General features: G+C 38.8%; 1 protein-coding gene and 1 pseudogene across 31 annotated transcripts in view; both read right to left on the bottom strand.

Annotated features, from left to right (window-relative positions):
• The window catches only part of LOC143673921 (voltage-dependent N-type calcium channel subunit alpha-1B-like), a 268,765-nt gene that overhangs the window by 143,732 nt on the left and 110,292 nt on the right, over window positions 1-14,741 (bottom strand). For 14 of the 31 annotated variants that reach the window (XM_077149007.1, XM_077149008.1, XM_077149016.1 and 11 more), the window contains one exon: window positions 6,591-10,487. The exons of 16 other annotated variants lie outside the window; for them this stretch is intronic. In XM_077149007.1, coding sequence (XP_077005122.1) covers window positions 10,213-10,487 — 275 coding nt within the window. In that variant the 3' untranslated portion in view covers window positions 6,591-10,212. Of the gene's footprint in view, window positions 1-6,590; window positions 13,289-14,741 lie in introns of those variants that run through there. One more of the 31 variants, XM_077149036.1, reaches the window with a different exon arrangement.
• On the bottom strand, window positions 6,025-6,965 carry LOC143654271 (ubiquinol-cytochrome c reductase complex assembly factor 6 pseudogene; annotated as a pseudogene).

Here is a 14,741-nt window from a genome sequence, read left to right as displayed (position 1 = left end):
CATAACAGTCAAGTTGGTATTGGTTGTTGACGGGGGCCTTAGATTTTTTCTTCATAAGGCTGCTCACATGTGGTTCTGGCTTCTCCTAAAATGTGCCATCTAAGAGAACAAGACAAAAGCTGCAATATCATAAAGACTTAGCCTTAGAGGTTATATCCTGTCACTTTTGCCATATTTTATGGCATACAAACCAGCTCTTATTCACTGTGGGGGGACTATTCAAGGATATGAACACTGAGTGGCAAAGAACATTGGGAATCAATTTGGAGTATGGCTAACATACCTATCTATCCACAGAGCCCAGAACAGTCCCTGGTACAATATCTATTCAAAAAATATTTGATGAGTGAATGAGTCACTTGATGGTTATTGATGAAATAATAGAATTAAAGAAGATTAGAAGAACAAAGTCTTAGAAAAGGCAGGATTTACTGCAAATGGAAATTCTAATAAACCCAGAAAGTTATCCATCTCTTCTCTGCCTCTTAGGGTATTGCCAGGATATCTGCATTTATATCCTTAAAGCTGTATAAGAGAGGAAAGGATCTATACTTTTCCAGTTCTAATTTGAAAAACCCCAGAGTAAGACTCTGGCAGGCCTACCCCGTAAGAACAGTTGATATGGCCAGGAGACTAAGGCAATGTGATTGGATTAGCTATAGTGAAGCAATTATACCTCTTAATAGAAGAAGAATGTGGAAGTGCATATAGACAAACAAAAATAATCCAGCTCATTCAGCCAAGTTAAATACTGCCTTTTTGTATATTCCCACATATAACAGAACATATCATGTACTTATTTGTTCATATGTCTTTTTTCTATACCATACCTTAATTTCCTACAATGAAATCTGAATACAAGACCATGCTTTTATACACTAAACAACATGAGATTTGTAGTCAAAAGTCGTTGATACTTGCATTTTTGCTTTTTCTTTTATTATCACTGTGGCTTTGGACCAAACTTAACTTCTTCACTTTTTAAATGGTCCTAATAATGGCCTGTTATTGCTGACACAATATACAAGCTAAAAATATTAGTTAATGTCTTTCCTCTTAGGCAAGTCCTGGACATAATTGTATGCCTTAATAAATGTTTGTGAATGAAAAAAGAAAGAAAAGGCTACCTCTGCAAGATGGATCATGATTAAAACATAGCTTTCCTAAGGTACATAATCCTTTCAAACTAGCACATTACACTTTCTGGACCATAAAAAGGACATACTTTTTTCCATATACAAAATACTTTCACTCAATCACAATATCAGAGATCCTTAAACCATTTCAGTGACAAAACAAATATAACACAAGGTTAAGAGCAGTAAAAAGTCTCATCAAAGTCTATTACAGGCATGGTATGTTCTAAGGCAAAATTTTCCCATGGCTCTGGACCTGTAAAACTCAGAACAAGTTATTTGATGCCAACACACAAAGGAGGGAAAATCATAGGATAAATATTCCCATTTCCATAGGGAGAAATCAGAAGGAACACATGGGTTGCTGGACCGAAGCTGTTTTGAAAATCTGCAGGGCAAACTCTTTCAGATTCCAAGGTCTGAGAGTCATTTATCCTCAGGGCTTTAGAAAGCAGCAGTCCCAACCTTTCCAAGTGCCTATGCAACTGCCTGCCTCTCTCTGAGTGCAACATTGGGGGACACTGTGGAGACCACGTTTTTCTCAGCTCCACCCTTGTCAAACATTGAGCACCTGTGCTGTCTGTCATATGTGGGACACACCCTCAACCCCTCCATGTGGTGGCAGCCAGGCTTTCCCCAATCCTTGAGGAATGTGGCCTACCCTCTCCAAGGTCTAAGGTGGCACAATTCTTACACTGTAATGAGGTGGAAGGCCCACCATGTGCTCTCAGGGAAACTCACCCTCTCCAAGTGATTGGGTGGGTCCACTCTCCTGGGCTGAGTTTTCTTGACTGTAGACTTTAGCTTCCAAGTTCTGCCTCTGCAGTTATTTTTCTGCCAAAGGGTCACTTTTCTGTCCCTCTCAGTCCTGACTGGCAGTGGTTCTGTTTATACAGATCCTGCAACAACCCTGCTGGCTTTCTATACAATAGCCTTGGATCATGTCCATTAGACAGAAGGAATGTCCACAAATCCTTCCTCAAAAACTCCATCTCCAGTCCTGTTTTTTTCTGAAATGACTGAATGCTTCCACATTTGGCCAAATATTCACATAAAGTACCATTCTCTGGGGTGTCCTTTCCTGGAAGCCTAGAATTTTCCAGAACATCAATTTCTGGTTTTCTTGTACCCAAGAGTTCAATCCTTAGCTTATCTCTTTCCTGTCACATTTTGCTAGAAGCTGCAAGGATAAACCAGACTGCACTTTCCTCATTTAATGTGAAAATCTCTTCTGCTGCATATCTGTAACCATGACTTTTAAAATCTGCCTTCCAGCCAAAGCCACCAGTCAACTTTACCAGATTATCTGCCATTTTAAAACATGAATCATCTTCCTTCCAATTTGCAATAACATGTGCCTCATTTCTGTCTAAGCCTTATGAAAAGTATCTTTGAAGTCCACATTTCAACCTACAGTCTTTTCAAAGAATTCTAGGCCTTCTCTATCAAGTTCCACACAACTCCTCTGAAATCTTTCCCTGATCCATTTAAAAACCTTTTCCAACATGTTCAGTATTTGCAAACTGAAGCACCCCACTTCTCTGGTACCAAAATCTGTTCTTGTTTTCTAGCTGCCAGAATGTGATATATGAGAAGCAGAATTGCTTTTAAGAAGGAGAAATTATTAAGTTGCAAGTTTACAGTTCTAAGGACATGAAATTGTCCAAATTAATGCAAGTATATTGAAATGCCCAATCTAAGGCATCCAGGGAAAGGTACCTTAGTTCAAGAAGGCTGATGATGTTCAGAAGTTCTCTCTCAACTAGAAAGGTATATGGCAAACATGATGATGCTTGCTACCTTTCTCTCCAGGCTTCTTGCTTCATGAAGCTCACCCAGGAGTGCTCTCCTTTATCTCCAAAGGTCACTGAGTAGTGGACTCTCTTCACTCTCATGATTCTCATGGCACTATTGCTCCTTTCAAAAGGATTTTAAAGGATTCTGGTAAGCTAATCAAGACCTTCTTTTGGAATTGGCAGAATCACATCTGCCTCAAATCAAAGGATAATACCCACAGTTGGGTATGTGGTATCTCTGTGCAGATAATCTATCAAGTTTCCAACCTACAGTGCTGAATAGAGATTGTAAGAAATGATGCCTCCACAAAATGAATGAGGATTAAAACATGGCTTTTCTGGGGTACATAATCCTTTCAATCCAGCACAGGTGATGAAGAGTTGGGAAATTTCTTCAACAATCCCAAGGAAAGCATGCATATATGTCCTCTGCTTTATAGTTTCCTATCTTATGTAGGTTTCAGATATGGTCCCTCAGAAATTCAGACTCAGTAATTTCATCAGAGCACAAAACACCTTCTTATACACTGAAAAAATATATAATCTTCCATTTGCCTTCAAATTTTACTTTTTCCTACTGCTAACTAAGACTATAAATATCAACTCTATATGTCCCATTTCCTCAACTGTAAAATAGTTTGGTATTGATTACCCTCAAAAAATTCTTACATATACCAATACATCTGGGGAATTTAAAACATTATTCAGCACATCATAAGCTCACAAATGATTCCTTTTTCTGAATAAATATAATTTTATCTTTTTCATACTTAGTATAAAGCTTACTGAAAATCTCTCTGGTGTGTTTTCATTTGTCTTAGTGGTAAATTGAAAATTTCTGAAATAGCATGTCCAAATTTACAATGCCTTGTGATACAGTAAGTAAAGTGATTAATACACACTCTACATTTATTAAAGCATTTTGTTTTTAGCTTAAGTTACTACAGGCAAATATATTCATTGGGATTGCCACATATTTCCCTCAAATCACATCTCAAAGATTGTGTAATTTAATCCTAACTGTTTATTACATATATCACTGAGTCTTACCAAATTTTCATCTTTAATGTTTTTCACCCTCCTTTGATTCTTAAGCTATATTACAGCATTTACATTTTGTATATGTAATAACAACATATTAAGTAACCAATACAAGGACTCCTAAATGTCATTTAAATGCTTATTCATTAAAAAGTTCTCATTAGTACTTGTTTCTGACTGTTATGCATTTCCTGTAAAATTTTATTGCCATATGCTACACTTCAATGGTTCAAAATTTAAGGGATTATGGTTGCAAAATAGTAGTTGAAAATGTTATTATCTAGAACATTCATTTTTCAAAGTACATCTTTATTATGTTCAAGATTTTATGGTATGCAGTTTCTTTCATTCTTGACTTGCAAGTCCATATTACTAAATTTCTCTTATAAGATAGGTTCTCTGTTTAGGATTGAATAATATCCCCAATAATTGTTTTGCCCAGGTTTCAACACCTCACTTTCTGGATTTGAAATGATTCATAAATGGGAGTCTGAAGGTATGCCCAAGCTGAGTGAGGCTGGGCCTTTTTCCTATATGGCTGAAGTTGTTATAAACAAAGGAATTGGACAGGAAGGAGAGACTACAGACAGTCAATAGAATCTAGAACAGAAAGCAGAAGTTTCCTCCATGTGCATTACCATATTCTGGAAAAGCCCCAAGGAACCCTATAGATTGCCAGTCTTCCAGAAGATAGTGAACCTAGAATAACAGGATTTCTAGACCATGAGTCAAATTCCTGTTATTAAGCTAACCTATTTTGTAGTACTTATTTTAGCACTCCCCAACATCAATTTTCTATATTATGTTTTGTATGACAATATTCACGTCAGTGAATTTTAAGATACTGTGGGTTTTAAGTCATATATGAACAACCATACAATTATTGTCAATAAATATATGCATGTGTTTATCTATCCCTACTATTATCAAGTCTTACCTTGTGTATTAAAGTTGCTTGGTTCACAAATCAGTAGTAGTTTTACCTTGTCTAGGTGTGTAGCTATTTAGGAAGTTTTTTGTTATTGTTTTTTTGTTTTGCATGGGCAGGTACCAGGAAATGAACCCGGGTCTCTGACATGTCAGGTGATAGCTGTGCCTGCTGAGCCACCATGGCCTGCCCAAGAAAGTTTTAATTTCACTATCTATTTGTTGAATAATATTTATTCTCTTTGAAAGAGAAAAACATTTTGGATTTGAGGGCTATTTTTATAGTGTTTGAAACATTGTTTCTCTATCAGTTAATTTTTAATGTTTTTATATTTTGTTGCACTTCAGCTATGTCTTCTTAGGACATCCAAGACTTGCCTCCTTGCAATGAATCTACTTGCAGAGTAGTAGAGTCATTCCAAATAGCTATATTGGGAAAATTTTCCAGCCATAGTAGCCTTGAGTATTTACACTTCAGTTAAGACTCTGAAAGTAAGGGTAGTTGTAAAGGGAATAAATTATATTATGAGGATGCAAGCAAACTGTGACAACTGCTAGTAACTAAAACCTCACTGTGAAAAGATATCAAGGGCATAAAATGTCTCACTACAATCTCATTTTAAATGGGTTACTTTTTTTTACAATAAGCAGGCAAAATATTTATTGAGAAATCATGTAAGAGAATATGCAGGCACTCTCACAAAGACAGTGGTGAAAGAGGTGAATGTCAATAGACAATGTGGAGACATTAGATTTTAAAGATTAGCTTTACTTACTCCCCTTCCCCTTTCCTTGTTCAGAGCTTTTTCTTCTACCCCCCTTGCTCTTCAGGGAAGTGCTGTGTAGTAGATAGTGCATTTGGCCCCACTCCTATCTGTGAAAGACTCCCTCAGGTATGGGTCATTTGGCTCCAGATGGGTTGGTTGCCACTGGATGTTTCCCCTAAGTCAACAGCTCCCAGATATGTTGTCTTTCCAGGACACAGGCTTTCCTGACCTTGATTAACCATCCTTGCTTAAGGGTCCCTTCACACTTTTTCCCTTCCACTCTATCTCTATTCTAGCCTGCCTCAATGTCCCTCTCAGAGAGTTCTTGCCCCTTAATCTTTTTTTTTTTTTTAAATGTTCACTTTTATTATAGTTTATTTGTAATTTCCATTCACCATTATATTCAAAGCTTATTCAGAGAAATAAACCAGAATCACAACAGCAGAAGATCTTACAGTACTCTATCTCACTTAACAGCAAAAACTATCTTCCAAGTCACATTCAAGAAGCTGATGATATAAGTTTTGGCAGTTTTCAGGAAATAATATCCAAACAATAATTAGATCTCTTCGTATCCATTAATATTTACTGAGCACCTCGCCCTGCAGTTAACATTGCATTAAGAGCTTAAGGACAAGTAGGTTGACATTCAATAAGTTAAAAATATATATATTTAAGATTTACAATATTGTTCACAGAATTTTTAGTATAGTTGTATTTTGAGGCTTCTACTGTTGAGAAATTTGAGGCTCGCATTGTCTCTCCTTTAGTCCCAACAACTCCGTTTTGAGTTCTCCAGGTTTTGGTGGGATTTCAGGTATTGTCAGGTCTGGCCGGTAGCATCTGTGCACCGCCTGGGCACCAGCGCACATGGCCAACAGGCCGGCCGCGAACAGCTCTTGCCCCTTAATCTTAAGGGGTGATGGGAGACTGGCATTTGTCTTTTCCTTGTCAGAAGTACAAATCTTGCCTGATGGGATGCAGAGCCTTCTGGTTATCTCACTTTAGTTGAGAGGGGAGGGGGCCAATGAGAAGTTGGAAAAGCTGAAAATCCTTACATCAGCATTGGTTTGATATAAAAGGCTTCTAGTCTGGAAGAAATCAATTTGATAAGGAGCTTAAAAATGCAAAGGCAAATTAATAGCAAGGGGAAGATAGAAGTGAGCAGACTTAGGAGATGCATCAGCCAAGTGAGACTGGGAAAGAGGGAAGAAAATTATCATCTTTCAGGTTGAAGTGAAAATCTTGTGCCTTCTCTCTAAGCCATCTCAGCAGGTGAACTTGCTACCTTCCCTCATACGTGGGAAATGACTCCCAGAGGTGTAAATCTTTCTGACAACATGGGAATAGGACTCCTGAAGATGAGCCTGGAGCTAGCATCATGGGATTGAGAAAGCTTCTTGACAAAAAGGGGGAAGAGAAATATGAGACAAAATACAGTTTCCATTGCTGAGAGATTTCAAACAGAGTTAAGAGGTTATCCTGGAGGTTGTTATGCATTATGTAAATATCTATTTTTGGTTTATGGTGTATTGGAGTAGCCAGAGGGAGGTACCTGAAACTGTTTAACTGTGTTCCAATAACTTTGATTCTTGAAGATGACTGTATAAATATATAGTTTTTACAGTGTAACCATGTGATTGTGAAAACCTTGTGCCTGATGCATCTTTTATAAGGGTATGAACAATGACTAAAAAAATAAGGATAAAAATAAATAAATAATAGGGGTGTAAGGGGTAAAAAAAATTGAGTAGATTGAAATACCAGTGGTCAATGAGAGGAAGTGGTATGGGGTATGGGATGTATGAGTCTTTTTCTATTATGATTCTTTTCCTGGAAATGATGCAAATGTCCTAAAAATGATCATGGTGAAGAATAGTCAACTATATGATGATATTAAGAGACATTGTATACTATGGATCAACAGTATGTGGGTGATTTCCCAATAAAAAATATTTCTAAAAAACTGACATAAAAACCTGCATTAAAGATAGCTTTTTGGGACTTATAGATGCCAGTATTATTGTATTATATTGTTTTGTCTGTGACTGCACTTTTTACTTCCCACAGGGGGTGAAATGCAAATGCATTAAATGTAATGAGAACTCTACATTTTGGACATATAATGGACAAAGATATAACTGATGGGGGAACATAAAGGTATAGGAAAACTATATATGCGGGCTATTGAAGCTAATTTGTTACCAACCCATATATAATTGTTATGTATTTAGAAGGTTAAATTTTAACCCTATGGGAACCACAAGGAAAACTATTGGAAAATATATCCAGATAGAATTGAAAAGTCATACAAAATGATACAACACAAAAAAGCAAACTAAAAAGTAGGCTTTAATGGAAGAGAAGGATAAAAGTTATAACTTCCAAGGGCTATATAGCAAGATGTCAAGAGAAAAACCTACATTATCAGCAGTGACTTTAAATTTAAATGGAGTAATCTCTCCAGTAAAAAAGCAGAGATTTTCAGAATAAATTAAGAAAGACTGGCCCAACTCTATGCTTTTGTGAGACTCACTTTAAAGTCAAGGTTACATGGTAGAAAGAATGCAAGACCTGTAGCAAGCTATTGGAAGCAAAAGGCATCTGGGGTAACTATGCTAATACTGGATAAAATAGACATTAAGTTAAAAACAGTTTCAAGGAACACAGATAGTCATTACATACTGCAAACAGGAAGATGTAACAATTATAAACTTATATGCACCTAACAGGAATACCCTAAAATATATGAGGCAAATATTGACAGATTTGAAGGAAGAAATTGATTGTACACAAATAGTAATATTTTTAACACAATATTTTCAATAATGGATAGAACATCTAGTCATAAGATCAATAATGAAATACAAGATTTGAATGATGCACATATAGAACACTGTACCCAATAAAAATAGAATGCACATCTTTCTTGAATGCAATGGGTCACTCTCCAGGAAGACCATACAGTGTGTCACAAAACAAGTCTCAATAAACTTAAAAATTTTGAAATCATACAATATATGTTCTCTGAACAAAATGGAATGAAGCTAGAGGGAGAAAAAGAAAATTCTCCAATACAGGGACATTAAACAATATACTCTTACACAGCCAATGGGTTAAAGAAGAAATCAAGCAAAATTAGGAAATGTTCTGAGGTGAATGAAAATGAAAATACAACATACCAAAAATCATGGATGGGGATGCAAGGGTAGTTTAGTGGTAGAATTCTTGTCTGCCATGTGGGAGACCCAGGTTCAATTCCCAAGCCATGCACTTCCCAAAAACAAACAGACACAAATTCAACAAATGGTGCTGCCATAATGGGATCGTCACATGGAAAAATAATGAAATGTGACCCCACCACACAGCATGCAAAAAAACACCTCATGGAAATCAGTGAAGGCAGAACTAAGAGAGAAATTTACAGCTATAAATCGTTTATTAAAAAAGAAAAAAAGACTTCAACTCATATATCTAATCTCAAAACTGGAAGAATTAGAAAAAGAAGAGCAAACCAGTCACAAAGAAAGCAGAAAGATGGAAATAACAGAGATTAGAGTGGTGATAAGTGAAATATAAAACCAACAATCAAACAAAAACAATGGAGAATCAACAAAACCAAAAATTCATTATTTGAAAAAAACTACAATATTGACAAACCTTTAGCTAGTCTGACAAAGATAAAAAGAGGAAGGATACAAATAAATAGAATTAAAATTGAAAAGTAAATATTAAAATACAATTAGACACTGTGTAAGTACCTAAAAGTTTTGGAATTAACTTTTTTTTTAACTGGGTCAAGGAATCAATGAACAGAGGAAAGTTAAATGTTGGTCAGGATGGATCAATTTGTCTTTTCTAAATTGGGGTAAAGGTGACAATTTAGTGATATGGAAAGACTCTGAAACCAGAGAATCCGTGATTCAAATCCCAGTCTTCCCCTGGGAAGGTCATTGCTATGAGTCTTATCTGCAAAACAGGCATAATAATAATTGTTTCCAAGTAGGGCTGTAGCCTATTTTTAGTTTAGCTATGTTAATGTAGCTAAAGAGCTTGATGCACTGTCAGTCATCAGTGAATGCTAGCTTCCTTCCCACTGGAAAACGGCACAGAAAGGTTTTTTTTGGATATATTTTATGAAAGTATAAAATCTGGGATTACACTCCCATTTAATTAGGAAAAAATTAAAACATTCCTGTGGCAGATGTTCAAGTACATGACATGAAATATTATATGCCATTTTGGTCCTCTTTTGAAAAGGAAAGAAGGAGAATATGCCAGCTAGATAAATTAAGGCACTATAAATCCATCCAGGTCCTCACGCACCTGCACAATTGGCCAGTAAGAAGGTTCTTAAATTAATGTCCCCTTAAGAGATTAAATGGTTGATTGATTACGTGGATTTCTTGACCACTGACTCATTTACACGTAGAACTTCTAGATACTGTCCTCATCCCAAAATTTTATTTGAAAAACTGTGATTGAAACAGTAATTTTCCCTTTCCACAAAAGCTGGAGATAAAGCAAAACTGATTTGCTCCCTCTCTACCCCAAATTAGTAAAAACACTAAAAAAAAGAGAGACAAATAATGTGATCAGAAAAGATGAGAAGGGGGATGTCATCCAAAAACCATCTTCAATTATTTGCAGCTTTGTGTTATATGACATACGATGAAGCAACAGGGAAGAATTTGCTAATGCAATGTCCATTCTCTCCTTCTTCGGCTCTAATCCTAGCTTTGCTGAGATTGGCCATGTGCCTGGTTTTAAACTACATTTCCTGGCCTCCCTTGAAGTTGAAGTGCCCGTTTGATGCAGCCCTGATGATAAGAAGCAAGCAGAAGTCAGTGGATGGGTGTATTCGTTATCTACCACTGCATAACAAATTACCATTGAAATGACAGCTTGAAACAACAAACATTTGGTGCCTCGTAGTTTCTGAGTCAGGAATCTGGGAACTTTGCTTAGCTGGGTGGTTCTGGCCTGGGGACTCACATAAGCCTGTGATTGAGCTGTCCATGGCTCTGAGCACCTGTAGGCTGGACCGGAAGTTCCACTTCCAAGATGCCTCAGTGGCTGTTGGCCAGAGACCTCAGAGGCTGCCTGAGTGTCCTTACCAGCTGACTTTCCACAGAGGAGGAGGGGAAGGAGGAGGTGGAATGGGTGAGTGGAGAGGAGGAGTAAGTACATTTTAAGATCCAGTCTCAGATGCACACTCCATCACTTCCACCCTATGCTACTTTTTAGAAGCAAGTTGCTAAAGCCAGCCCACACCCAAGGGGAGGAGAATTAAGCCCCACCTCTTGGAAGGAGGAGTATCAAAGAATTTGTGGAACTACTTTCAAAACTATGCACAGTGACATTTTCAGAAAAATTCTTTAACAGGAGCTGTCAAACACATTTTGTTCATCACCTTTAACCATTTCCTGTTCTCAACCACTGACCTGAGGCTCAAAGTTGTAGTCCTAAGGGTAAGAAAACAGGAGTCTGGGTCTCTGATGACATTCCTGGACTGCCTCCCTCGGAACCTCATGTTTTGTCAGGAAAAGAAATTTTTACTTAAACCAGTACTTGACAATTTTTTTAGTGACTCACAGCCCACTTCAATCCTTAACCTATGCAAGCACCTTAGTTGTTGAGCCCTTACTCTATTCCATGCCTGGAATGGAATATAAATGTAGAATATAAATATTGTCTTACCTGTCCTGCAGCCAGAGACTATTCTGCCCATTTTCCAGATGAAGAAACAGGTTCAGTGATGGTAAGTGATTCAACTGACCAATCATTTGTAGAACCAGGGTTCTGACTCAGATCTGATTACACACCTGTGTTCTTCTGTTACCCAAAGTGGTTGCTTTGGCTTTTATCAATAATCATAATAACTGTTATTTATTGAGCCTCTGCTCAGACAGGAATTTCCTGCCTCATTGTTTTATTACATCCTAATCACAGCCCTTTGAAGCAGGCACTGCTTTTATCACTGGTTTTCCTCTGGGCTCAGATGGGGTCAGTAAATTGCCCAAGTTCTCAGGGTTTTGCAGTGATGGAGCTGGGATTGGATGCAGGGCCTGCTGATGCTCAGGAATGGCCACACATCTTGCCCTTGCACCAACATTTGAGATACTGGTGCAGAGAGAGGCAGGAGGAGGTGGATTCTTGCCTAGAGTGCAAGTTGCAAGCCGTCAGGGTCTCCCTTCCTGGCAGCCACCTGCCCACTGGGTAAGGACTGAAGCAAGAGGCCAAGGTGCCTGACCAGCCCTAGTGAGGGATCTCCAAGACCACATCGTAGAAGCAGAACTCTTATAATGGAGGAAGAGAACTTGGTGAAAAAGAGCTGTTGGCATGGCACAGGGGGCTCAGAGAATTAGCTCAGAGTTGGTGTTCCATGTCTAAGTAGGGGACAAAAAGAATGCTGAGGCCACTGAGGAAGCACAGGAGGTTCAGCCTGTGTTCTAAAAGGGCCTTAGAAAGCAGGCACTTTAGCAGACATTGTCTCTGGCTGTTTTCTCAAGCTCACCCTTTTCTTATGATTTAATGACAGTCTTTAGGAAGAATTACTGATTGTATGTGATCATAGCACAAGGGGTATTCCAATTGAATCCTGGGGGGTGGGTCGTTGGCAGAGGTTCAGATCCAGTCCCATATCCAGGGGGAGCTTTGAACCAATGCCAGTCAATCATATTCTTACCAATGGATTAAAAAAAAATCTCAGCAGGTAACACAAAGGCAACAAGCACACTGGGTGGGGTCAGATTCGTGGAGGCAGCAGAGGCACCATGGACTCCTACCCATACTTGTGGCTGTGGTCATTTCTGGTCTCTGAAGCATCTGGGGCTCCTGCCTGGGTCTCTGCCTGATCCTCCAGTGGCCTTTCAATTCTATAATCCCATGATAACCTCCAAACCATTGTACTTTTTCTTAATTCAGCCAGAGTGTATTTTTGTTGCTGGCTTCCAAGAATGCTGATGGATACCAGCGTTGAAGTTGGACATCATGCCTCTTCCTTCCAGGGGGCACTTCTTCTATAAGTTATGGCATTGGTGCCACTCTTCTGCACTGGTTATATTTTACAAGACTCTTTGGTTGCACAAAGTTAAAACCAGTCCAAAAGAATAAGCACAGATGGCAAGTTTCTTAAAAAGATGTAGAAGTATCTTGTAGATGCTGAAAGAAGACAAGCCTTTGAAAGGCATTCACATGAGACATTACTCAGTGTGGAATTTCACTGAGTCTGTGCTTTGCTTTGGTTCCACCACCTTTGGAAAGTCTTCCCTGACCTTAGAGATTCTCTTCTGTTTTTCTCTGTCATGTCTTCCATTCTTCCCTTCCCATTCAAGAAAGTACAGGAGTTGTGCCTCTTCATATATGCATATGTGTATGCATATGTGTATATATATTATGTGCTGGTTTGAAAGGTTATATGCCCCCTATGAAAAGCCATGTTTTGATATAAATCCCATTTCTTAAAGGTAGAATAATCCTTATTCAATACTGTATATTTGAAACTGTAATGAGATCATCTCCCTGGTTGATCTGATTTAGTCAAGAATGGTTGTTAAACTGGATTAGGAGATGACATGTCTCCACCCATTTGAGTGGGTCTTGATTAGTTTCTGAAGTCCTGTGAAAGAGGAAATATTTTGGAGAATGAAAGATTCAGAGAGAGCAACACTACAAAGCAGAGAGTCTACCAGCCAGCGACCTTTGGAGATGAAGAAGGAAGACACCTCCCAGGGAGCTTCATGAAATAGGAAGCCAGGAAAGAAAGCTAGGAGATGATGCCGTGTTTGCCATGTGCACTTCCAGCTGAGAGAGACCTGACTGGGTTCACCATGTGCCTTCTCACTTGAGAGAGAAACCCTGAACTTCATCAGCCTTCTTGAACCAAGGTATCTTTCCCTGGATGCCTTTGATTGGACATTTCTTTCGACTTGTTTTAATTGGGACATTTTCTCAGCCTTAGAACTGTAAACTAGCAACTCATTAAATTCCCCTTGTTAAAAGCCATTCTGTTTCTGGTATATTGCATTCCAGCAGCTAGCAAACCAGATTCACAGGTCCACAGCAAGAAGAGAATTTTTTGCACCTGTTTAAGGCGATGCTTGAAGATGCCAAGTTGACAAGGGGTGGACATGTGTTAGTTAGATTCAGTTGTCAACTTGGCCAGGTGAGCCAAAACCTAGTTTTGTTGCTGCAGACATAAACCAATGGTACTTGAACCTCATCTGTTGCTAATTACATCTGCAGTCAGCTAGGAGGCGTGTCTGCTGCAATGAGTGACGTTTGACTTAATTGGCTGGTGCTTAAATGAGAGAGCGCAACACAGCACAGCCTAAGTAGCTCAGCAATCCTCATCTCAGCACTTGCAGCTCAGCCCGGGCCTTTGGAGATACAGAAAGAAGTCACCCTGGGGAAAGTTGTTGGAACCCGGGGGCCTGGAGAGAAGACCAGCAGAGACCATCCTGTGCCTCCCACGTAAGAAAGAACCTCAGTGGAAAGTTAGCTGCCTTTCCTCTGAAGAACTAACAAAATAAATCCCCTTTTATTAAAAGCAAATCCATCTCTGGTGTGTTGCATTCTGGCAGCTATGAAACTAGAACTATATATATATATATATACACACATATGCATGCATATATATTTCAATGAATATTTATTCAACCCTAGATTTAGTTAGCCATTCAACAAATAGCCACAAAATCTCACTGGCATACAACAATAAGCATCTGTTTAGCTCACGAGTCTGAGGCACTGCTGAGGGTCAGCTGGTCCAGGGCCTCATAGCTGAGCACTTTGCTCTCTGTGTTCATTCAGGGACTCAGCTCAGAGGCCAGCAGAAACCTGAGGGAAGCTCTTCTCCAGGTAATGGCATAAATGCAAAAAGACAGAGAGAGATGGAGAGCTTTCTGAAGGGCTAGACTTGGAACTGGCACCTGTCACCTCTGCCAAAGCGAGTCATGTTTGTGCTTTAGAGAGCTGTCAGCCACTGAGAGATGGGTGAGAGGAAACAATGCTGGAGGCCCTTGAGAATCCCAGACCCAGACCAGAACCTCTTGAGACCCAGACCAGAAGCC

This window comes from Tamandua tetradactyla, chromosome 2 (genome assembly GCF_023851605.1).
Source record: "Tamandua tetradactyla isolate mTamTet1 chromosome 2, mTamTet1.pri, whole genome shotgun sequence".
Classification (NCBI taxonomy): domain Eukaryota; kingdom Metazoa; phylum Chordata; class Mammalia; order Pilosa; family Myrmecophagidae; genus Tamandua; species Tamandua tetradactyla.
This window is presented reverse-complemented; position numbering and strand designations above follow the sequence as displayed.